Source organism: Melanerpes formicivorus, unplaced genomic scaffold, assembly GCF_026170545.1.
Source record: "Melanerpes formicivorus ecotype bairdi unplaced genomic scaffold, bMelFor1.0.p_v2 SCAF_92, whole genome shotgun sequence".
NCBI lineage: Eukaryota > Metazoa > Chordata > Aves > Piciformes > Picidae > Melanerpes > Melanerpes formicivorus.
In genome coordinates this window covers 2,207,172-2,230,496 of record NW_027142444.1, presented here as the reverse complement: position 1 = coordinate 2,230,496, position 23,325 = coordinate 2,207,172, and the positions used below count along the sequence as shown (strand labels likewise).

General features: G+C 49.1%; 2 protein-coding genes and 1 long non-coding RNA gene across 3 annotated transcripts; 2 read left to right on the top strand and 1 right to left on the bottom strand.

Annotated features, from left to right (window-relative positions):
- Nucleotides 1-1,297: 1,297 nt before the first annotated feature.
- LOC137455142 (uncharacterized) lies at nt 1,298-19,172 on the bottom strand. The gene is made up of 3 exons (XR_010990764.1): nt 18,779-19,172; nt 18,157-18,226; nt 1,298-3,172 (listed from the first exon to the last, which is right to left on the bottom strand). It is a non-coding gene; the product is annotated as an uncharacterized lncRNA (long non-coding RNA).
- LOC137455140 (interleukin-8-like) lies at nt 7,071-9,831 on the top strand. The gene is made up of 4 exons (XM_068165704.1): nt 7,071-7,201; nt 7,354-7,489; nt 8,277-8,360; nt 8,915-9,831. The coding sequence occupies exons 1-4, from the start codon at nt 7,138-7,140 to the stop codon at nt 8,943-8,945; spliced, it is 315 nt and encodes a 104-aa protein (XP_068021805.1). The 5' UTR covers nt 7,071-7,137; the 3' UTR covers nt 8,946-9,831.
- LOC137455141 (interleukin-8) lies at nt 18,608-21,863 on the top strand. The gene is made up of 4 exons (XM_068165705.1): nt 18,608-18,762; nt 19,399-19,534; nt 20,261-20,344; nt 21,063-21,863. Exons 1-4 carry the CDS (start codon nt 18,702-18,704, stop codon nt 21,091-21,093), a joined length of 312 nt encoding a protein of 103 aa, XP_068021806.1. The 5' UTR covers nt 18,608-18,701; the 3' UTR covers nt 21,094-21,863.
- Nucleotides 21,864-23,325: the final 1,462 nt, after the last annotated feature.

Here is a 23,325-nt window from a genome sequence, read left to right as displayed (position 1 = left end):
AGAATGCCAGGGTGGAAGGCACCCCAAGGCTCAGCTGGTCCAACCTTTCTAGGTAACAGTTGAGTTGAACTGAGCTGAGGCTTCAAACCCTCTCATGTAGGGGACTCCACTGCCTCCCTTGGGAGATGATTCCAATGTCCAGCTGTTCTCATGAGGAAGCAAAGTCCAATGGGAAGCTCCCCAGCTCATCCCCATCACCCCTTGTCTTTTCCATGGCACTCCTTGTCAAAAGGGAGTCTCCATCCTCCTGGGAACCACCCTTTACGTACTGGTGCATGGTGATAAGGTCTCCCCTAAGCCTTCTCTTCTCAAGGCTGAGCAAACCCAGCTCTAGGGTTAGTTTTAGGGTTTGCATAGAGAGCATTTAGTGACTGATGTTGACAGGGAGAGATGATTAATCTGACCCTACTAATGAGCTGCAGCAGGACCTGAGGCTGAATGGTGGAGCAACACCCCCTGCTCGGAGCAGAACCATTCTTCTCCCTTAGCGGAGAGGCCACAATGCCGACGGCTGCTCCTCAGCGGGAAGCTGTCCGGCTGTCCCCCAGGAGAGCAGCCTCCTTCCAGCTGGATGCCCTTGCTTGCATGCCAGGAGTGCAGAAGTGCCTTCCCCAGGGCTTCCAGGATGACACTGTGCAAGATGCTGAGGTTGCGACACGATGCGGCTAGGATTTTCATGTCTTGCTGGAACTCATTACCAAGTTCCTGCCTCCAAGTGTAAAAAGGACATGAAAATGGCCTTTGGATGCCTCCCCCAAGGGATGATTCATTTTGAATGAGCTATGGGAGATAGAGCTGAATACAGGGCCCTGGAAACCAGCTAAGATGCAAGGTACCAGCATTGCCTTGTGCAGATAAACACATCCAGAGTCTGGAGGACACAAGGCTCCTCTGCCTGCCCCACTGCTCTGCTGCCCTTGATGCCATGGCTAGAAGAAACAAGGAAGGGTCAATAAAGGAGGACTCCAAGGAGCTCAGCATGGTGTAACACAGCTTACCTTAACCTCATGTGTAAACAGGAAAGTGTAGCTTTCAGTGTCTCCAGAAGAGAAGCAACTGGTTCACTGCCTGAACTTGTGCCACCTTCTCACTGCCAACAAATCACACAGGTACTCAAGGAATGACTGTGAGACCCACACCTCTCTGCTCTTCTGCCTTCTGCTGCAGGCAGATGCTGCTCATCTGGAATTTCCATCGGCAAATGATTACCCTAAGGTTTGACATTTCCTCTCAGGACATGCACTGGCCCATTGGAAATGCCAAACATTCCTTTCAGAAGGCACCAGGCTGGGGGGAAGACATGACACACCGGTTTTAATCAGTGACCTCATAGCAAGCATCACAACAGACCAGTATAAAAAGTAAATGATGACAGCACTGCTGTGCTGGGGAGCTTTGGGCAGGGCCTTCTTGTCCATCACAGCCTACCATGGGCTGTCAGTACCTGAAGGGGGCTACAAGAAAGCCACAAAGGGAATTTTGGCAAGGGCTAGTAGTGGCAGGACAAGAGGGAATGGATTGAAGCTTGAGGAGGGCAGATTGAGACTGGAGATGAGGAAGAAATTCCTTAGAGTGAGGGTGGGGAGACACTGGAACAGGTTGCCCAGGGAGGCTGTGGATGTCCCCACCCTGGAGATATTCAAGGCCAGGTTAGAGAGGACCTTGAGAACCTGGGCTGGTGGGAGATGTCCAATCGCCATGGCAGGGGGTTGGAACTAGATCCCTTCCAACCCAGCCCACTGTTTGAATCTCTGACAGGACAAACACTGAAGCATAGAACTGAATGGCAGGGGGAGAGAGAGGCTTTCAGAAGGTCAGGACACACCTTAGGCATTGCTGAAGCAAGAAACCCACTTGCAGCCCTGACCATGACAGTTCAAACCAGCTCAGCTCCTCAGTGATGGTGGTTCGGTGATGATCAGAGTCACAGTCATACTGCACACAAACCATGCAGAGATAGGATCTACCTCAGATGAAGATCAGCCTGGGTTGGAGGTGTTTAGGTCAGATTGTGAATGCCTACTTTCAGCTGCCAAGTCTCTTTGAAGGGTTCAGGCACAGCTTCATCACTCTCTCCAAAGCACCAGGGTGAACTGCAAGTGTTCTAGGAACCTAGATTGTGGGGCAACAGGGCCCAGGGCACAGCTACCAAGATGGTTAGGCACAGATTTGCCCTGCTGAACAAGGCCATTTTTCATTTCAAGTTCATAAAAATCAAGAACTTTATACACAAGGGAAAGCCAGGGACAAAAAACCAACAACCCAAACCTGCAGGGAGGTGGTGGAGTCACCATCCCTGGAGGTGTTCAAGAGGGGACTGGATGTGGCATTTGAAGCCATGGTTTAGTAGTCATGAGGTGTTGGGTGAGAGGTTGGACTTGATCTCTGAGGTCTTTTCCAACCTTATTGATGATTCTATGAGTTTGGTTCCCCTGCAAACCATCACCTGCCAGAACAGTGCCACCAGGCAGAAAAGGTCTGTGCTGGAGGTGCTGCTTGAGGAGCAGCACTGGCTGGGAAGAGCCAGGAGTGAGGTCTGCTCCTGTCTCAGCTGGTCTTCCTGACTTCTGCCCAGCACCTGTATTGGCTGCAGGAGGAAGGAGAATACCCAGGAGCAGCTCCACACAAACCCTTCTCTGTACCTATTAATAGAGGAAACTGATCCCTGCCACAGCAAACATCCACAACCAACACAGCAGGGAGCAGAGCAAACACAAACTGTTAGGCTGCAGGAATCTGTGCCACGTGCCCAGCAGGGCAAACATTTAACCTGTAAGGAAAGCAGCAGGAATGAGTTCCTGGGCAGGAGCTACCCTCCTGGGGACACCTCATGCTTCTGCAGTGTCCAGCCAGCAGCACTGCCCCAGAAGCAGGTTCTTTAGGGTGTGTTTGTTCCAGATTGGCCTCCAGCTGGGCACTTACTCAGGAGTGCTCTCCCTCAGCTCCAGTGTCAGAGGTTTGTGTTTATGGAGCTAAAACTCTGTCTTGGATTCAGGTGAGGAAACCTCTGCACAGGCTGCACAGTCCCACGAGGAGCCAGCTCCCACACAGCAGGGATAACAAGCAGCTGCAGTTCCCTTCCTCTCCAGGCTCTTCTCTCTTAGCCTTTGTTCTCTCAGGTGCATGCCTTGACCTCTGCTTCTATCTCATTTCTCCTCCACAGAGATGAAACCTGGGAAATAAAGGAAAACTGCTTTGATGCTTCAGCTGAGTGGTTGGAGTGACGACCCCAAAGGCTTCTCCCAGCCTCAACACTTCTCTGATTTGCACACAGGAATTTGAGGCTCTCCTCTGTCTCCTGGTAGCTGTTGTGCTTTGCATCACCTCACTGCCCGAGTTCAGGACCTTGTTCTCTTCACAATCAGACCCAGTGCCAAAGTGTGACTCTGCTGCTGTCTATTTATTCCTGATCTACACCAGCAGCTGAGAGCAGCAGTGCCCGTGGAGCTCAGGGTGTTCACCCTGCCTTGCTTTGCAACAGGCTTCCAAAATACAACAGCCCTGAGGAAAGTGACGTTAGGGGATCCTCCTGCCTCAAGCAGAGGAAGGCTACCTAGAGAGCAGACAGTTTTGGCACACTTGAGGGGACAGAAACTTGCAAGGGGGAGGCCAGGGAGGGAGTGTGAGCAAGTGGTATCCCTCAGTACCTTCTCCAGTGCTACTCTTGAGTGTGTCTTCTCCAGTGCTACCCCTGGGTATCCTCTCCAGTGCTACCCCTCAGTACCTTCTCCAGTGCTACTCTTGAGTGTGTCTTCTCCAGTGCTACCCCTGAGTATCCTCTCCAGTGCTCTACCCCTGAGTATCTGCTACCCCTGAGCGTGTCTTCTCCAGTGCCACCCCTGAGTATCCTCTCCAGTGCTACTCCTGAGTATCTTCTCCAGTGCTACCCCTCAGTACCTTCTCCAGTCCCTCCCTTGTTACCAACCCCTGCTTCTGCTCCCTCCTGGACATCCTTGCCTTGTCAGGTTAACTCAAGCACACATTTGAGTAACGCTTAGGTTCAGCTACTGTAACTGCTTGTAAGCTGCTCACAGTGATTAATGAAGAAAGCCTTCATTGAATGAGAGGCAATCAGAGGTACCACTGAAACACTGGAAAGTCCCTGAGCACTCCACCACAATTGTTTTGTGTTAGAAATGTACTAATGCAATCAAACCACAGCGGTCACTTCAGCTTGGAGAAGTTGCTGCATGCGGAGCAGCATGAACATGCAGATCATGCTTCAGGCAGCATCCTGTCCATTATCTCTCTTTTCTTCCCCTTTTTTCCCCCCCCAATACTACTTCCCTTTCCTGAGCTGATTTCATTTCCTATGCAGTCACCACATACATGGGGAAACCCCAAGAAAATACAAAGGTAGCTATTTTCCATCCAACCTGATCAGTCAATGGCTTCTGATTGTATTGTAAAATGGCCAAAGGGCATGGAAAGGAAAAAGCTGCAATTTGGGACTCCTTCAGACTGCTGAATAAAGATCTGAGTCAACCATCTATGTTTAGGGACTTTGTTGAATCATAGAATTGTCAGAGTTGGAAGGGACCCCCAAGGCTCAGCCAGTTCTAGCCCCACTGCCATGGGCAGGGACACCTCACACTGCAGCAGGTTGCTCACAGCCACCTCCAGCCTGGCTGCAAACACCTCCAGGCAGGAGGCTTCCACCACCTCCCTGGGCAACCTGTGCCAGTCTCTCACCACCCTCATGGGGAACAACTTCTACCTAACATCCAATCTGAATCTCCCCATTTCTAGTTTTGTTCCATTCCCCCCAGTCCTATCACTACCCAACATCCTAAGAAGTCCCTCCCCAGCTTTTTTGGAGCCCACTTCAGATACTGGAAGGCCACAAGAAGGTCTCCTGGGAGCCTTCTCTTCTGCAGACTGAACAACCCCAAGTCTCTCAGTCTGTCTCCATAGGAGAGGTGCTCCAGCCCTCCAGCAGTGCTCAGCATCACCATAACTGAATCTGAGGAGTCCAGCAGCAAGGGTGCACTATGACCCACACAGCACTAGGATGCAGAACAGGCAGCAAGACCAAGATGGGCAAAGGCAAATGAAGCTGGCAGCAGAAATCTGAGAAGGGAGAGAAAGAGAGGGCGAAAGAAGTGCCAGTGATGGGTTTAGATGTGGTATGCAATTGTGCACTGCTGCACCCAGCTGTGCTGCAGGAACATCCTCTGCCAATTCCTCTTGAGGCAGAACTGGAAAGCACTTCTCCTGCCTCCAAACCAGAGATTGCACCAGCACTTTAGGTGGAGAAAAGTGCTCACAGGCATAGGTGTTGCAACTGTGCTGTGCAGCAAGAGCCACAGGCTGCACGGAGCACACAGGAACGGGATCATCATCTCCTGTGCCTGGAGGAAGTGGCACTGTGCTGCATCACAGCCCTGGCTCTCATCTTTCTTAGAAGGCTTTGTGCAGCTTTCTGACTAATTAACTCCCCTCTGTTAAAGCACTCACACAGTGACCTTTGTAACACCTGCCCAGTAGAGGACTGGTTGAGAAAATCGACTTCACTCCATGGCCTGCACTTCCACGACCAGATGAATGCCATCTCCATCTCCATTCTTGCTCCTGGGGCTAATAATCAAGCAACAACAAGTTCAGGAAGAGGGCAGAGACAACCACACAAACCAAGTTGTCTCAAGTCAGTCAAGTTCCTTCACATAAAGTTCCCAGCAGAGACTGTCTCACCACCCAAATGCAGAAGACAGGCTGCCACACACACAGCCTGACAGGATGTTAGGGGTTGGAAGGGACCTCTGGAAGTCTTCCAGTCCAACCCCCCCTGCTAGAGCAGGAGCACAGAATCCAGGGCAGGTCACACAGGAACACATCCAGACAGGACTTAGAAGTCTCCAGAGAAGAAGACTCCACAATCCCTCTGGGCAGCCTGCTCCAGAGCTCTGTCACCCTCACAGTGAAGAAGTTTCTCCTCATGTTGAGGTGGAACCTCCTGTGCTGGAGGGCCTCTTGTCCTGTTGCAGGGTGCAAGTGAGCAGAGCCTGTGCCCTCCCTCCTGACCCCCAGCCCTCAGCTATTGATAAACATTTATTAAATCCCTTCTCAGTCCTCTCCAGACAGAAAAAGCCCCAGGGCTCTCAGCCTCTCCTCACAGACAAAGAAACTGAGACACTTTCCCTTTGCAGATCCAGGCTGTGCAGAGGGTTTGCATGCAGGGTCACAGAAGTATAAGAAAACAAGAGGAAGAATTTGCCTGTGGCAATCTGTAGGTTGGGCAGGGCTCTACCCTTTCCTGCCAAACCAAATACTCTGTACAAACCCCAAGAGGAGCTGTCACATTCAGCAGCTCAGCTGTTTCTAAACGACCTTGCACACCTTTGGAGCTAAAATTCCAGGCATGAGGCAGGGTTTCTGAAGACACTGGTGAGGGACCACTGAGGAGGGAGATGAGGATAGATGGGGACAGAAATCTCCCACTGCTCAGTTCTAGCACCTGCAATTTCTCATTCCTACAAAGGGTGAGCTTTGACTGGACCCAGAAGCAATGATGGAAAAGCTTTTGCATTTCCACAGCCTGGAAAAAGCAGCCTGCATGATAAACTGAAACTAATCACTCCAGCTAACACAGAAAGAGCTGACAGAGCAGCAGAGGAGAGCCAGGGGGTGCTTAGCCTGTCTGCAAGACACCCAGGTGCTATTAGGACTGCTATCCTGTCTTCAGTCAGGCACACAGATGGAAAACCACAGATCAAGGCCTTCCACCAGAAGTGGAAAGTCACAGAGATAAAATAACAGCAAAAGAAGGCAGGTGACAAACAGCAGATTACTACCCAAGCCCTACAGATTGCACCCAGCCAGGCACAGGGTCATTTTCTACATGTTCTATTGATTGATATTTCTTCAATCAACAAAGTGTTTTCTGTTCATGAAGAGCAATTTCATGGCCATCTGGGGCAAGGGGCTTCCCTGCTCACTTGTGACTCATTCCACAGTGGCAGGTCTGGAGTTTCCATTGGCATGACCCACCCACGATGCTGGAGAGCAGAAGGGAGGCCCAGGCAGGATATAAAGAGGGCAGTCCCCAGAGCTCAGGCATTGGCCACTCTTGAGGCTGCTGGAGCTCCTCTCCCCACAGAGCCCTTGCCAGGTGACACCAGAGAGGAACACTCTTGCATCATGACGGGCAAAGCTGTGGCTGCTGTCCTGACTCTTCTCCTGATCTCTGCGCTTGGAGCTGAAGGTAAAGAAACCTTTCTGAAGCTCTCCCAACTAACTGTTGGCATCACTACAGCCGAGGGAGCTGCTGTGCTGTCCTAGGAGAGCAGTGGGTAACTCTGATGCTGCTGGGGGAGCAGGCAAACAACCACCTTGTGTTTTCTGCCGGTTTCACAGGTAAGGCCCTGCCACGCTCGGCGATTGAACTCCGGTGCCAGTGCCTGGGCACCCATTCCAAGTTCATCCACCCCAAGTTCATCCAGAATGTCAACCTCACCCCCAGTGGACCTCACTGCAAGAACGTTGAAGTCATGTAAGTGCTTTTGCAAACCCCTCTCTGTTACTTCAGCAGAAGGAAACAGCATTGGCCCCCAGGATGATGTAAACCTTCTCTGCAGGTTGCCAGCAGGCGCAGAGGCTCCCAACGCAGAGCAGCAGCTCTCTGCTCTTACAAATCCTCTGCCACATGTTGCAAGCTGGCTGCTGCTTTTGCCAGCCCCCTGCTTTTTAAACGCCCCATGCAACGACCCAACCCAATTCTGCAGTTATCTGAATTCCACCAGCATGTGAGAGGAGAACTGAACCCAGGGAGCCCTGCTGGGCAGGTGACCAAAGCAGCTCAGCTGCAGCTAGGTACAAAAAAATGATCACCCTTCCACTCGAGGCAATGAAAAAACTACCACTGGAACACAAATCGTGCAAGCCTGCCCCAATCCCAGAACTCCTACTGCCACAAAACTCCTATGGGCTGGGCAGGAGTGGAATCAGGATGGAAAGATTGGATTAAGTAGTGAATTGGGATGGAAAGATTCAGCCTTGCAGCTAAACATCATCATAAATACAAAGCAAGCTGGGGAGGAGGAACAAACAAACAAACAACACAAAAAGGCAATTTTGAGAAGTGAGAGTCCTGCAAGGGATTGAATGCATTCAGACAAACAGCTATGAGAAGATATGAAACCATTTAAAACCTCACAGCCTTAGCTGAGACACCTTAAAGAGGAGAATGGCAGAGCACACCGGGGATGGTGCTGGGGGAGAAGGGCAATGGCCTCGGATTTCACTCAGGAACCCTTTTGTCTTCCTTTTCCCTGCTGCAGAGCTACCCTGACAGATGGCAGAGAGGTGTGCCTGGAGCCCTCAGCTCCCTGGGTGAAGCTGATCATCAAGGCCATCCTGGACAAGTGAGTCCTTTGTTCTCAGTGAACTTGGCTTAGCCAAACCCAGCATCAGAAATGAGCTGGTGGAGAGGTGCAGCAGAGAGCTCAAAACCTCTGCCTCCGCTTACTGCTCTTGGTGTTCACCGACTGGCTTTGAGCCTGCAGGTGTTCAAAGCCAGGCTGAAGGAAGCACCAGCATCCAGAGGATCTCCTGAGCACTCCAGCTGCAGGGTTCCAGGATGCTGGTGCCTTTTTGGAGGTGTAACCAACATTCACATGGGATGTGTCAGGGACTGAGCCTAGTGCTGAAATCAGAGCTCGGAGCAGGGTTTCTCCAAGTTAATCACAAACATGGAAGGGGTTGGGTTGGAAGGGACTTTAAAGATGATCCAGTTCCAAACCCCTGCCATGGGCAGGGACACCTCCCACCAGCACAGGTTGCTCAAAGCCTCATGCAGCCTGGTCTTGAACACCTCCAGGGAGAGGGCATCCACTACCTCCCTGGGCAACCTGTGCCAGTGATACTTGTTCCATGGACAAGTTATAATTGGCTCCTTTTCCATTTTCCTTCTTTCTAGGGCAAACAACCAACCTAAGACTGTGTCCTAAGATGCAAAGAAGGCAAGGCAAAAAAGGGAAAGATGCTCATCCAGCTTCCAGCAGCTCACTTCCTCCTACCTCCTTCACTCACCCTTCTAACAGCATCCCGAGAGCATGGATTCCCTGCTTCTACAGCCTGCTGACAACAGCACTTTCCAGTCTTTTCGCAGAATCACCAACGCTGGAAGAGACCTCAAAGATCATCAAGTTTTAAAAAGGTCTTGTCCTGTAGGGGAGAAACCACTGACACCAGAAACAGCTGGCAGAAGAAATGGCTCGTGACAGGAGGAGACAGTTCTGGAGTCACTTTAGGCAAGCACAGCTGGCTCAGTGCAGCGCTTTCACTACCTCACACCTGCCCTTTTGGCCGACAGTGTGGGGGAAGAGCAGTGGCTGCTCCTCGCCAGGGCAGCGAGGGGAGCTGTCATGTCCAGGTCACTGCCACTCAAAGTGGGCAACTGACTGGAGCTCACCAAACTAAGAAGCCAAACCCATTGAAGGGGTCAGGTTGTGAGCCAGCATGTTCGAGGCATAACTTCCTGCCAGCTAGTGCTGCGGAGGGATTGTCACGGGCTGAGTGGAATATCTTTGAGTGTCATCTTTTGGTCAGGGGAAAAACAAAGCACTTTACCTGTACTGTGATGTCCATGCAGAGGTTTGTTCGTCTCTGGTTTAATTTATTTATCTGCTTGGAGTTATTTATTTATTTATTGATTTATTTATTGCCTCATTGAAACCAGTCCTATTTGGATTGTTGATTATTTATCTGGATGTTGAGATTCCTCTGTTTTGGTTCACTTTGTAAATGTATTTTAAATGTCTCTGTGTTGATTCAATTCTCTATTTTGATCTATTTATTTTTTAATCTCTTTTAAAATGCCTAAATTTGGTTTATTTATTGAAATAAAGATTCAAAGGCTTAATTTTGAATTAGTTCTTTTTTAATCTATTCTAAAGTTTCTCTGCCTTGGTTCATTTCTTCTCTTTTGATTTGTTTGGTTTTAAATCTGGTTTTCAATTTCCCTCTTTTGATTCATTTCTCTCTTTTGATTTATTTATAATTATTTGATTTATCTATTACTATTTATTATTTGAGTTATTTATTGATTTAGTATTCTTTATTATTGATTTATTTATCATTATTTATTATTATTTGATTTATTTATTATTAAAGGTCTCAATTTTGATTCATTTCTTTAAACAAAGATTTAAAGTCTCGATTTTAATTCACTTATTTTTTAATCTATCTTTCATTTTCTCTCTTTTGATTCATTTATCTCTTTTGATTTATTTATAATTATTTGATTTATCTATTATTATTTATTATTTGATTTATTATTATTTATAATTTGATTTATTTATTATTGATTTATTTATCATTATTTATTATTATTTGATTTATTTATTATTAAAGGTCTCCATTTTGATTCATTTCTTTAAACAAAGATTTAAAGTCTCGATTTTAATTCACTTATTTTTTTAATCTATCTTTCAATTTCTCTCTTTTGATTCATTTCTCTCTTTTGATTTATTTATTAATCCATTAAAAAAAAATTTCCTCTGTCTTGATTCATTTCTTTTTAAATCTTTTTTTTTTTCAGTTTCTCTCTTTTGATTCATTTCCCTACTTTAGTAATTTCTAAATCTATTTGGATGCCTTTCTCTCTTTGGATTTATTTATTAATCTATTATTTGTTTTAATGTCTCTGGTTTGATTTCTTTATTTTCAAATCTATTTTTAAATGTCTCTAGTTTGATTTATTTATTTACTTTTAAAAAATTCTCTATTTTGAGTCATTTCATAGGATCATCGGAGTATCAGTCAGGGTTGGAAGGGACCACAAGGATCAGCTAGTTCCAACCCCCCTGCCATGGGCAGGGACACCCCACACTAGATCAGCCTGGCCAGAGCCTCAGCCAGCCTGGGCTTAAACACCTCCAGGGACAGGGCCCCAACCACCTCCCTGGACAACCCATTCCAGGGCTTCACCACTCTCATGGGGAAGAACTTCCTCCTCACCTCCAGCCTGAATCTCCCCACCTCCAGCTTCATTCCATTCCCCCTAGTCCTGTGTCTCCATGTGCTGCCTGGGGAGGTGGTGGAGTCGCTGTCATTGGAGGTGTTCAGGAGGAGACTTGCTGGGGTGCTTGGTGCCATGGGTTAGCTGTTTGGGTGGGTTGGATTGGTTGATGGGTTGGACACGATGATCTTGAAGGTCTCTTCCAACCTGGTTTGGTTTATTCTTTATCCTAAATAAACCATAAGCTGTTCAATTCATTTTTAAATCCATTTTTAAATGTCTCTATTTTGATTCATTTTAAAATGTCTCTATTTTAATTCATTTCTCTATTTTCATTCATTTTAAAACCCATTTTTAATGTCTCTATTTTGATTCATTTCTCTATTTTGATTCATTTTAAATCTATTTTTAAATGTTTCTATTTTCATTCATTTTAAAATGCCTCTATTTTAATTCATTTCTCTATTTTCATTCATTTTAAAACCCATTTTTAATGTCTCTAGTTTGATTCATTTCTCCATTTTGATTCATTTCTTATTTATCTATTTTTTTACATTTCTCTATTTTGATTTTTTTTTAATCTCTTTATTTTGTTATTATTTAATTTCCCTATTTCTATTTACTTCTCTATTTTGATTTATTTGATTGTTTCATCTTTCTATTTGGATTTATTCATTTTGATTTCTTTATTTTGGAATCTATTGTTTCATTTATTTGATTTATTTCTCTCCTTTGATTTATTCATTTTTTGATTCATCTTTGTTTTTTCTTATACTTTGATCTATTTCTCTCCTTTGATTTATTCATTTTTTGATTAATCTTTGTTTTTTCTTATACTTTGATTTATTTCTCTCCTTTGATTTATTCATTTTTTGATTCATCTTTGATTTTTCTTATATTTTGATTTATTTCTCTCCTTTGATTTATTCATTTTTTGATTAATCTTTGGGTTTTATTTTGCTTTATCTTCCTTGATTCATTCATTTCTTGATTCATCTTTGGGTTTTTCTTCCATTTTGATGTATTTACCTCCCTTGATTCATTCATTTTTTGATTCATCTTTGTTTTTTTTCTTTTATTTCTCTCTTTTGATTTATTTATCCACTTTGTGGTTGCAGTCACTCTTGCACAGGAGCACAGTAGGTCTTCAGTGTCCACTCATGGAAAAGCTCTCTCTTGATGTACCTAATAAATGCTTGTTGGAATGGCCTCACCTCAGTCATGTCTGCTAATGACTTCCTTCTGGGAACACAGAGCAGCAAAAGGGGATGCTGCTGCTTTCGTTTCGTGTCATGGAATGGGCTCTCAGAAGGCCAAGGGGTGGCTGAGTTGCAGGGTGCAGCTAATTACAACAGCAAATTCCTGGCACTTCTAAAAACCATTTATTTTCTTCCTCTTTTTCTTGCCAGACTCAGGGCTTTCAGAGGGCTGGGTGATAAAATTCACACCCAGAAAGCAATGAACGTGCTAATGATGGTTAGGCAGAGAAGTTCTGAGGCGGCAGCAGTGGTGGTGCTCAGCTGAGGCGGCTGGCACTGAGCAAGGGCTCTCCTTAAAGTCAATTAGCTGATTAACATCAGGGAAAGCTGATAAACACCAGGGAAGTCACCGAGCACCCTCCCTAATTCCAGGCAGGAAGAAGGAATATATCAGGGGAAACAAAGCTCTGACTGCACAGCCACAACCTGCCCAGTGATTGCCAGAGGAATGGCTGAGACAGAAGCAGTGGGGAAAAGTGGGAAAGTTGAGCAAATGTTTGAAGCATTTGTTTTCATTGGGTCTTTTCCAACAAGCAGCCACTCCAGTGTCTGCACAAACAGCCCCTGTTTGCTCATGGTGCAAGATCAAAGGGGAGTCTCTTAAAGTGGAGATAAAGGAGAAATTCCTGGCACTGAGGGCGGGGAGACACTGGCACAGGTTGCCCAGGGAGGCTGGGGATGTCCCCTCCCCAGAGGTGCTCAAGGCCAGGTTGGATGAAGCCTTGAGCAACCTGGGCTGGTGGGAGGTGTCCCTGCCCATGGCAGGGGGTTGGGAATAGGTGATCTTTGAAGGCCCTTCCAGCCCAACCCATTCCATGATTCTATGATTCTGGTGCTCTTTGAGCAGGTTCTTGTGCAAGGTGACAGCTGCTCCAACCCCACTGCGCTCCCTGTCCCCATCTCTGCCCCTGTCGCACGTTCCACAGCCCGCCAGATCTCATCCTCAGAGGGTAAAGGAGACAGAGTTTCTCAAGGGGACAGGTTTTGTTCAGACTTGTCTCACAGCACCAAGCCCTCACAGTGATTTTTACAGGCTGGCTTCTTCCAGAGATCTCCTTGGAGGCAGGCATGCCAGAAATGCCCTCCAGGACTGGGAGAGGTGGGAAGAAGCACGTTCTGTGCACACCCATTAAGGTGGGTCTGTGTGTCCCCTAGAGGACTGGGACCAGTTTTGGTGCCTTGCAGGAACTTACAGGAAGTGCACACAATCCCAGTGAAGTTTCTGGGAACTGAATCATGGCCAAGGGAGGGCTCTTCTAAATTCTTCTGTCCAGAATGTCAGCAGCGGCTGCGCTTCTGGGACCCCAGGCAGGGCATTTGCACAGTGCCTGCACCAGAGCCCAGATCCTTCCGCAGGTTCACCTACGGAAACCTTCAACCTTCAACCAACCTCCCTCCAGCTGCCTATTACATTCAGATGAGTGCTGAGGAGAAGCTCTCCAGCTCTGTGCAAGCTCCACTGCCATGGCACTGCCAGGAGATGTCCAGGCCAACATAGAACCTCTAATCATTCTCAGGGTTGGAAGGGATCTCAAGGCACAGCCAGTTCCAACCCCCCTGCCATGGGCAGGGACACCTCACACCACAGCAGGTTGCTCACAGCCACCTCCAGCCTGGCTGCAAACACCTCCAGGCAGGAGGCTGCCACCACCTCCCTGGGCAACCTGTGCCAGGCTCTCACCACCCTCATGGGGAACAACTTCTTCCTCACAGCCAATCTGAATCTTCCCATTTCTAGTTTTGCTCCACTCCTCCCAGTCCTATCACTCCCTGACACCCTCCAAAGTCCCTCCCCAGCTTTCTTGCAGCCCCCTGCAGATCCTGGAAGGCCACAATTAGGTCTCCTCAGAGCCTTCTTTTCTCCAGACTGCACAACCCCAACTCTCTCAGTCTGTCCTCACAGCAGAGCAGCTCCAGCCCTCTGCTCCTCCTCCTGGCCCTTCTCTGGACACCTTCCAGCACCTCCAGATCCTTCCTGGCACAGAGGCTCCAGAACTGGATGCAGTACCTCTGCCAATCTGCTCTGGCTGTGCTTTAAGCAGACAGCAGGATGCCAGCCAGTGATGCCTGAGAGGCAGAGAGCAGCTCTTGATGTGTGTTGTGTCTGCTGATCACTTTTTACTGAATCAAAAGTTCCCAGCACCAACTTCTTAACACTGGCCATGCATTTCCTCCCACCACTTCCATATCTTCTTTCTATAGCCAGAAAATTCTTCCTGCCAACCTCCCAAAAGGGAAAAGTCAGGGCAGCAATAGAGGCAGCCTTCAGAGAGTGGGTAAAACCCCAAGCAGAGCTGAATGAGCTCATCAATAGCACTACAGCCACAGAAATGCACACTCCCACCGCTCTGAGACACACACTAAGCAGAAAGCAGAGCTGTGCTGCTATCTCATGTCTCCAGAGGCACTCAGGAAAGTCCAGCATCTGCTGTCAGCTGACTAAGAGTGCAAACCATCTATATTTAGACACTTCAGCTTGAAAAGAGAGTCACCAACTGTCCTGAGCTTGTCTCTTTCCTCTGCTGTCACTTCCTCACACAGCAAGACAAACCCCAGCTGTTCGAGGGACGTTCTGCTGTTTACACATCTGCTCCCTTCAAGGAGGACTTTCACACGTGTCAGCACAACACTGCCTGCTTCCTAGGCAGCAGAAGTGGTTCTTTCCCAGCCTCTGTGTCTGTCCAAGGGACAAGTGGAATGGCAGGAAAATGCCAAGCCCTTTGTGGGCAAAAAGAAGTGGTTTCAGCAGCCAGAGTGGGACTTTTCACTCAGGAACAAGAACTGGCTGGTAGAGAGGACACAGAGGAGATAGGAGTTGACAGAATTCATCTTGCTCAGCTTGAACCCTCACAGAATGGGTTGGTTTGGAAGGAACCTTAAAGACCATCCACTCCCAACCCCTGCCATGGGCAGGGAGACCTTGCACTAGACCAGGTTGCTCAAGGCTTGATCAGGCTTGGCCCTTGCTCCAGCTTTATCTCCTAGACATTTGGGGTCTTGTGTGCACCACTTCTCAAGTGAGAGGTCTGAATTTGTCTAAAACAAGAGGGGGTAACTTTATCACCCCTGAGGCTAGAGCATTCCTCTGGAATTGGGGTGAATCCAAACAGTGAGGGGTTGGAGCCCAGCTCCCCCTCATCCCTCACGGTGCTCTTGGTGGTGGTTGGGGATCCTCTGCGACGTGCAAAGCCTCTAAACGATCCCTGTCAAGAGCCTGAAAGGTTCCCCTTTTGACTTTTGAGTTCATTAGGCAAGGCAATGAGTCATGAAAGAGAAACCTCACTGGTTTCCATGCTGGAGCACAGAGAACTCATCCTGCATCCTGCCTTCAGACAGAGGCAGGGGAGGTGTTTGCACTGTACTGCCAGCAGCGCTGCGCCCCTGAGCCGGCTGCATAAGCCCCGCTCCGCTCAGCACGAGCGTGCTTGGCACAGGCCTGAGGCTGGAAGGGCTCTGCTGGCACCAGGACCAGCTCCCTCAGTCAGCTTATCCCTCAGAAGGAAGCAGTAATTCCATCTGCACAACTCAGCCTGGGTGGCTGGAGGCAAAACACAGGCTGCCAAAATCACATCACGGATTTGGAGCTCCCAAAAGGCCAGGGGCTGGGAGCAGAGCCTGGACAAAGCACTGAAGGGATTTCGGGAGAGCTGGGGTGGGACAGGGCGCTCCCACGGGTGAGGAGTGCCTGGCCTTGGGCTACATCTCACAGCTCAACCTTTCCACGCTGCTGCTGCCTCCATGACACCCCCTGCAGACAGTCCCGGTGAAACTGTGTCACGGCAGGGAAAAGCGGAGGCAGAGGAGATGCTTTAGCTCCCAGGAGACACGGTGCATTTTGATTCCATGATTCCTCCTGCCCCTTAGCTGTGGGGCAGGGCTGATCACAGAGCTGCAGCAGGCTCTCTCCTGCACTTCTGAACTGGGAATTTCTGCAGCCCCGTTACTGCCACAGGCAGGAAATAGCTGAGCCTGCTGGAGAGGAGGACAAAGAGTCACAGGTTTGGCTTGGGGATTGGAGGGGGAATTTCCTTCTCCTGCCTCAGACACCAGCGACACCTCAGCACACACCAAAATTAGACACAGGAGCTGCAAATAGCAACCAAGGAAAGTGGGATCCCTCAGGGACTTTTGATCACCCTCTGCATGTCTGCAGAGACAGAAAGAAAAGAGAGCCAAAAGCAAAGCAGCAGCAAAACCTTGCTCCAGGGAACCTGGTTAAAGCTCCCAGCCCCACAGTGCAACACCTCCCTGTTAACTGAGCATAACACACAACAAAAAGCAGCACCTGCAGCACCAGCTGAACACTCCTCTGCTGCACACCATCACAGAGCTACCTCTCAGGGAAGCTCTCTGAGACCTACAGCTCAGGAGAAACAAAGAATCAATAAGGTTGGAAAAGACCTCAGAGATCATCAAGTCCAACCTCTCACCCAACACCTCCTGACTACTAAACCATGGCACCAAGTGCCACATCCTTGAACACCTCCAGGGATGGTGACTCCACCACCTCCCTGGGCAGCACATTCCAATGGTCAATTACTCTTTTTGTGAAGAACTTTCTCCTCACCTCCAGCCTAAACTTCCCCTGGCACAGCTTGAGACTGTGTCCTCTTGTTCTGGTGCTGGTTGCCTGGAAGAAGAGACCAACCCCCACCTGGCTACAACCTCTCTTCAGGTAGTTGTAGACAGCAATAAGGTCTCCCCTGAGCCTCCTCTTCTCCAGGCTAAGCAACCCCAGCTCCCTCAGCCTCTCCTCACAGGGCTGTGCTCGAGGCCTCTCCCCAGCCTCGTTGCCCTTCTCTGGACATGTTCAAGAGTTTCAGTGTCCTTCTTGAGTTGAGGGTCCCAGCACTGAACACCATCAGGGGTCAGAAGTGGCATCTTTTCTTGACTCAGTACTTGGTAAGAAGCAGGAGAGGAAACCTTGGCGATGGCTTTTCTTGGACTAGCTGACACAGCCATGAGGAGAAGATCAATTTTCATCCCAAAGTTCCTTTTATCAAGTCAGTTAACAATAAATACTACAGGATCACAGAATCAGCCAGGTTGAAAAGACCTCAGAGACCATCAAGTCTCAACCTATACAGAGAAAACCATAACAAATTCTAGACAAACTATTACATTATTACTATAAATAAGTGATAATGCTTCTCAGGCTCAAGATAACTGAGTTCTAAGCCCTGCCCTGTGAGGAAAGGCTGAGAGGGCTGGGTTTGCTCAACCTTGGGAAGAGAAGGCTCAGGGGAGACCTTATCACCATGGACCAGTACATACAGGGTGGCTCCCAGGAGGCTGCAGACTCCCTTCTGACAAGGAGTCCCATGGAAAAGACAAGGGGTGATGGGGACAAGGTACTGCTGGAGAGATTCCCATTGGACTCCAGAAGAACATTTGTCACCATGAGCACAGTTGGGCATGGGAATCATCTCCCAAGGGAAGCAGTGCAGTCCCCTAGAGCAGCCAGGGTTTTGCCTCAGCATCATCTGGCTGTTAATGGCTTCATATTCTGGCATTTTTCTCCTTTTCTGTCCAAGTGGCACCTTACAAATCTCTGGCACTGTCTGTTTGGTGCAGGAAGTGAGGCTGCAGCATCAAAGCTTGCAGTAGGAAGCAGCCCTGCCAGCCCTCCTTGCATGTTCCATGGCACTACATGGGCGCTGAACAGAGAGCTTTGTGTGCAGGCTGAGCAGCATCACCTGCTAAAGGCAGCTGCTTTTGTCCCCTCTCAAGGCTTTTAATCTGACTATCAATATCTGAGGAGTGGGTGTCAAGAAGAGGGGGCCAGGATCTCTTGGGTGGTGCTTAATTATAGGACAAGAGGTAGAAGCTGCAACCCCGGAGGTTCTACCTCAACACGAGGAGGCTTCTTTATGGTGTGGGTGCTGGAGCAGGCTGCCCAGAGAGGTTGTGGAGTCTCCTCTGGAGACTTTTATAACTTGCCTGGATGCGTTCCTGTGTGAGCTGATCCTGCTCTGGACTCTATGATCTGAGCCCCTCTCATTCTGGGATTCTAGGATAAGCAGAGAGAAGACATTAAACATCTCCAGCATAGCTCTGGCATCCCTGCAAAGACTTAACCCCGGAGAAAACAATAAATAGTTACAATCTAAACGTGGCTGAAACCAGCCTAAAGTTGGCTTAGTAAGAACCTGCCCTGGACCGGGGGGGGGAAGGCACAAAACACTGACAGAAGTGTGCAAAGGAATTCCTGCACGGAATAAAGGAAGAGGCTCTGTCCCCCTCTGCTGCAAAAGCCTCCCTCGTCATCTAGGAAGGGGTTGCACAAGCGTCATGTGACTCATTTTGACTGCATTTGGGAAATTCCTCTAACGCAACCGGCAGCGGGGCCGGGCGGGCAGCGGGGCACACACCGCATATAAGGCAGATGGATCGCCCAGGACGGGCATCGGCAACCCTCCAGCGCCAGAGGCCACTGCTCCGCAGCACCACAGCTGCTCGCTCCACAGCAACCTCCTCCCTCAACCATGAACGGCAAACTCCTGGCTGTCCTGGCTCTTCTCCTCGTTTCAGCAGCTCTGTCTCAAGGTCAGTAAATTCTTACCAGGCCCTCAGGGCATCTCCCGGGGTGCTCATCCCCTTCTGAGAGGTAGCTTCGCATTTGTTTCTCCGAGTTAGCTTCTTTCAAGAGGTTTTCGGCAGCCTCTCTTCAGTCGGGAGGCTACCCCGCAGCTCAGGCGCTGCAGAGTTACTGACATCTGCTGGGAAGCTTTTTAAAGGCGGCAGCTTAAATGTGCTCCGTTTTCTGTTGCGCTGCCTGCAGCAGGCTGAGTGCAGGCACCACACGGCACCTGGGGGTGCTTTAAAGAGATGGAGCAACTGAGTTCGCAGGGAGGGTGGGGAGACACTGCAACAGGCTGCCCGGGGAGGTGGTGGGTGCACCCTCCCTGGAGGTGTTCAAGGCCAGGTTGAGCAACCTGGGCAGGTGGGAGGTGTCCCTGCCCATGGCAGGGGGTGTTGGAACTGGATGATCCTTAAGGTCCCTTCCAACCTAAACCATTCTATCTGTGAGTTTTCAATGTACTTGAGAACCATCCTCTGAAATAACTATGAGCTGAGCTTTACACTGTGAGGATTTGGGCAGCTTGGCAAATGCAGGATTTGCCTGAGAGTGTTAAACCAGTGCTGGTAGGATGCTCTCTCACCCTCTTGTTCTGCTCACAGGCAGGGCCCTGGCAAGGATGGGGACCGAGCTGCGGTGCCAGTGCATCGCCACTCATTCCAGGTTCATCCCTCCCAAGTCCATCCAGGATGTGAAGCTGACACAGAGTGGTCCTCACTGCAAGAACGTGGAAGTCATGTAAGTAGCTCTGCAAGAGCTTCGCTCTTCTGCCCCTACACTCTGCTTCATGACAGTTAGCAGGCTGACCCCATGCAGTGGGATTTGGTTACCTCTTGTGCCCAGACCCATCAGCTTTAAGTGATACCCCAAGTTTTCCATCATCTCTCTGTCCCTACCTATTCCTGCATTGATCTGTCTTGGGACACATTAAACACTCCTGCTGGTAGGGCATGGACTTGAAGGGCTTGCTCAGCCCTCAATCCATGAGGTTAACAAGGTAGTTTGACTCCTGCATCCACCAGGCAGGCAAAGCTCCCACTGAAACAGTCTGCATCAGCCTCAGAGAGAGAAATTCAGCTCCCACAGGTAGATTTAGGAAAGCAATGCAACTAATTTGAATGGTGTGGAGGGAGGGCCTGACGTGTTGAAACACCTGGAGGCTTCAACTGGTTGTGTAAGGAAGCATTGCCAATGCAAACAAATTCCAAGCAGGGATCCCTGAACATCCTGAGGAAGGTTTTGGGGGAGGTCTGAGTGCTTCAAGAGCAGGCACGCAGGCTCACACAGCTTCTGGCTGGTTTCAGTCCCCCCACGTTGTGGTGCACGGAGAACAAAGTGGCCCAGCCTAGCCTGCAGCAGTGGGGTGGGTGTTTGTTGACTCACCTGGCAGTGCAAGGCTGCATTCTGTCAGTAAAACAACCCCTGGAGCAGATCCCTGACTTTGCTTCACTCTCTCTTCTGCAGAGCTACTCTGAAGGACGGCAAAGAGGTGTGCTTGGAGCCCACTGCTCCCTGGGTACAGCTGATCATCAAGGCAATTTTGGCCAAGTAAGTCCCATTCCCTCTCACTCTGGGCAGCTGAGTGGGAAACCTGCCTAGAAAGGCCAGCCTATGGGATTTGTTAGTGATGACTTCATTTGCTCTTGATAAGACTTACAGAGCAAGGGAACTTGCTGCTCCACCTCCCTGGGCAGCCTGTTCCCTGACCACTCCTGCAGCAAAGGAATTGTTCCTAATAGAATAGACTAGAATAGAATTAACCAGGTTGGAAAAGACCTTTGAGAATGTCCACCCTAACCCTCCCCTGGCACAGAAGTCTGTCTTTCTGACTCTGCTGCAGGGACCTTGCTGAAGCCAACATGTCACTACTAAACCATTGAGTATTGGCAACTCTGTCTGGAGGGCAATGAGCTCAGGAGTGTTTGGCCGTCTTTGAAAAATGAGGCTCTAACAAACGAGCCTTCTCCTTGCTTCCAGCAGGATGTTAATACATTGCTGAGTCCATGAGTTTCCTGGCACAAGTGAAAGCAGAACCTCCTGCTGCAGAAGTGTCCCAGCCGGGCACCAGATATGCACACGCTGGGGTTTCAGGCATTGCTTTCAAAGCATCAACTTCCATTCTCTCTGTGCCTCAAGGCAGAGCACAGGGTGGAAACAGACCCCCCTCATCCTTAGCTGTGTGTGTGTAATGCTGATGTTTGTGTAATGCTGAGCTAATGTTCCTGAGCCTCCTTACAAACGATCCTCCTCCCTCACCTCTTCACAGGGCTCAACTCAACTCCGATTCACCACTCTAAGAGACGCCAGGACGGAAGAGATCTGGGAGCTGCTTCCTGCTCCTCTGCTGAGAGGAACACTTGGGCAAAGCATCACCCTCCACCTCCTGCATCAGTGTGAATCCCTCAGTGATGGACTCTGATATTTATTTATTTATTTCCCTGTTTCACTGCATCTATTTAAGAAGCCTTTCCAAGTGGTGTCTGTGGGACACGCTCCTCACTGACACTGAAGACCTTGTCTAGGAGAAGTGGTTTGCCAAAGGACTTGAAGAACCCTGGGCAGCCACTTCAGCCAAACACAACTGGTTAAGTGCAATGCACTTACAGCTGGTTTTACACTAAGCCACTGGGAATTCCTCCTGCTCCCCTGGAGTGCACTGGTATGTTGTGTCAACAACACTCTGCTGAACCACAGTCAGCCTGTGGCTGGGCTGTCAGCTCTGGTTTCTGACCTTCCAACCCTGCCTTACAGAAGCTGTAAGGTGTGGTGGTTATTTATTGTGACTTCCTTGGTATTTATTAATGTATATTTATTAATGTATTTATTGAGTAGTTGCTACACCAGAGAGGAAATGATGATCATCACTGATTTCATTCCTGCTGGATTTTTCCATTCCTGCTGTTGATCCCTTAAGAAATAATTCAGTCTCACTACTCTTGGTTGGATGTTTGATTAGCTGCTCCATTAGCTAAGGGGAAAAAAAAACCTACATCTTGCATCCCCAGAATTTGTTTGTGAGAGTGGAACTCTTCCTGCCACTGTACTAATAAATATTTTTCCCACAAAAGCTCTCTTTGGTATCTGTTGGTTATTGGACACTTCCATTTGTCTCACCTTTGGCACCTCAGGGTTGATTTCTGGAACTGAAAGGAAAATTCTTACTATGTGGCACCATAACTCAGGCTGCTATGGGATCCTGGCACTGCTGAATGCAGTGACAAACCCTAGGACAGGGTAAAATGCTCCCTCTCCCCTCTCCAGGCTGTTCACAGGCCCTGGGGACTGCTGGGCTGTAGAGCAAAGCTCTTTATTTAAGCACCTCACAGAGAAGTGAATTTTACCCTCACACTGCCAGGGCCCAGATCAGCCCAAGAGCTGTAAGTCTTCACTACACCAAAAGGCTTCTGCTGACCATCACAGTGGCAATGTGTGACCTTGACTGTGGGTACCAAATATCAGTCATTTGCCCTTCTGTAGCAACTGCTTCCTGCTCCCATTCCTGTGATGCAGAGGGCTGAGCACACCATGCCTGCCTGCTGCCCCACACCAGGCATGGCCACTGGTGCTCAGCCCCACTGGGAGAGATGCCCAAGGCAGGATTCTGGCAGGCAAACTGGGGTGCTTCTTCTTACAGTGACTTTATGTGGAAGGGGCTACAAAAAGAGCTGGGGAGGGACTTTTACCCAGGGTTTGCAGTGCCAGGGTGAGGGGCAATGGCCATGAGCTGGCAGAGGGCAGATTGAGATGGGAGAGTAAGAAGAAATTCTTGACACTGAGGGTGGGGAGACACTGAACAGGTTGCCCAGGGAAGCTGTGGATGTCTCCTCCCTGGAGGTATTCAAGGCCAGGCTGGATGAGGCTTTGAGCAGCCTGGGCTGGTGGGAGGTGTCCCTGCCCATGGCAGGGGGTTGGAACTGGATGAGCTTTAAGGTCCCTTCCAACCTAAACCATTCTGTGAATTTTTGAACCTTTTCAGGAAAGAACCTTTCAAATCTCACCAAAACCAAAAAGCAGATGCAAAGATAAAGCCTAACCAAGAAAGAAGCAGGGGTCCTAGGTCTCAAGCATCTTTAGGGAGAGGACTGAGAATGAGAGAGTGGGCACAGGTTTGGAGCCTGCTGCTGGAGCCTCAGCTAGTCTGGTCTTGTTTATTTCACCCTTAAGCAAGCAGAAGGGTTTCTGCCAGGTAACTTTGTGATCATCAGATGAGACCTGCCTTTGGCTTGCTTCTTCCTGAAGACCTTTTGCAGCAAAATTGATGTCAGCCCTCTCCTTGACCCAGATAATTTTGGCACCAGTGAGGCATTCAGCCACCTGCACTGTAAACAGTGTGCCCTGTGGCACTCCAGTTAGCAGGCCAGGGAGAAGCCACAAGAGAAAACAGCCTCCTCTGAAGTCCTGCAGGCTCCTGAGCAGCTCTTTGTGTGTGTGCCTGTCTCTGTGAGGTCCCACCAAGCTGTGCAGGCAGGGAGTGAGCCAGGAGGTTTGCACCACAGTGAAATGAGGCACCTTGAGATTTCACTGCAGCT

Coding starts and splice junctions, on each gene's coding strand:
- LOC137455140 (XM_068165704.1), top strand. CDS start 7,138: ATGACGGGCAAAGCTGTGGCTGCTGTCCTGACTCTTCTCCTGATCTCT. Junction 7,202..7,353: donor CTCTGCGCTTGGAGCTGAAG/GTAAAGAAACCT, acceptor CCGGTTTCACAG/GTAAGGCCCTGCCACGCTCG. Junction 7,490..8,276: donor TGCAAGAACGTTGAAGTCAT/GTAAGTGCTTTT, acceptor TCCCTGCTGCAG/AGCTACCCTGACAGATGGCA.
- LOC137455141 (XM_068165705.1), top strand. CDS start 18,702: ATGAACGGCAAACTCCTGGCTGTCCTGGCTCTTCTCCTCGTTTCAGCA. Junction 18,763..19,398: donor TTCAGCAGCTCTGTCTCAAG/GTCAGTAAATTC, acceptor TTCTGCTCACAG/GCAGGGCCCTGGCAAGGATG. Junction 19,535..20,260: donor TGCAAGAACGTGGAAGTCAT/GTAAGTAGCTCT, acceptor TCTCTTCTGCAG/AGCTACTCTGAAGGACGGCA.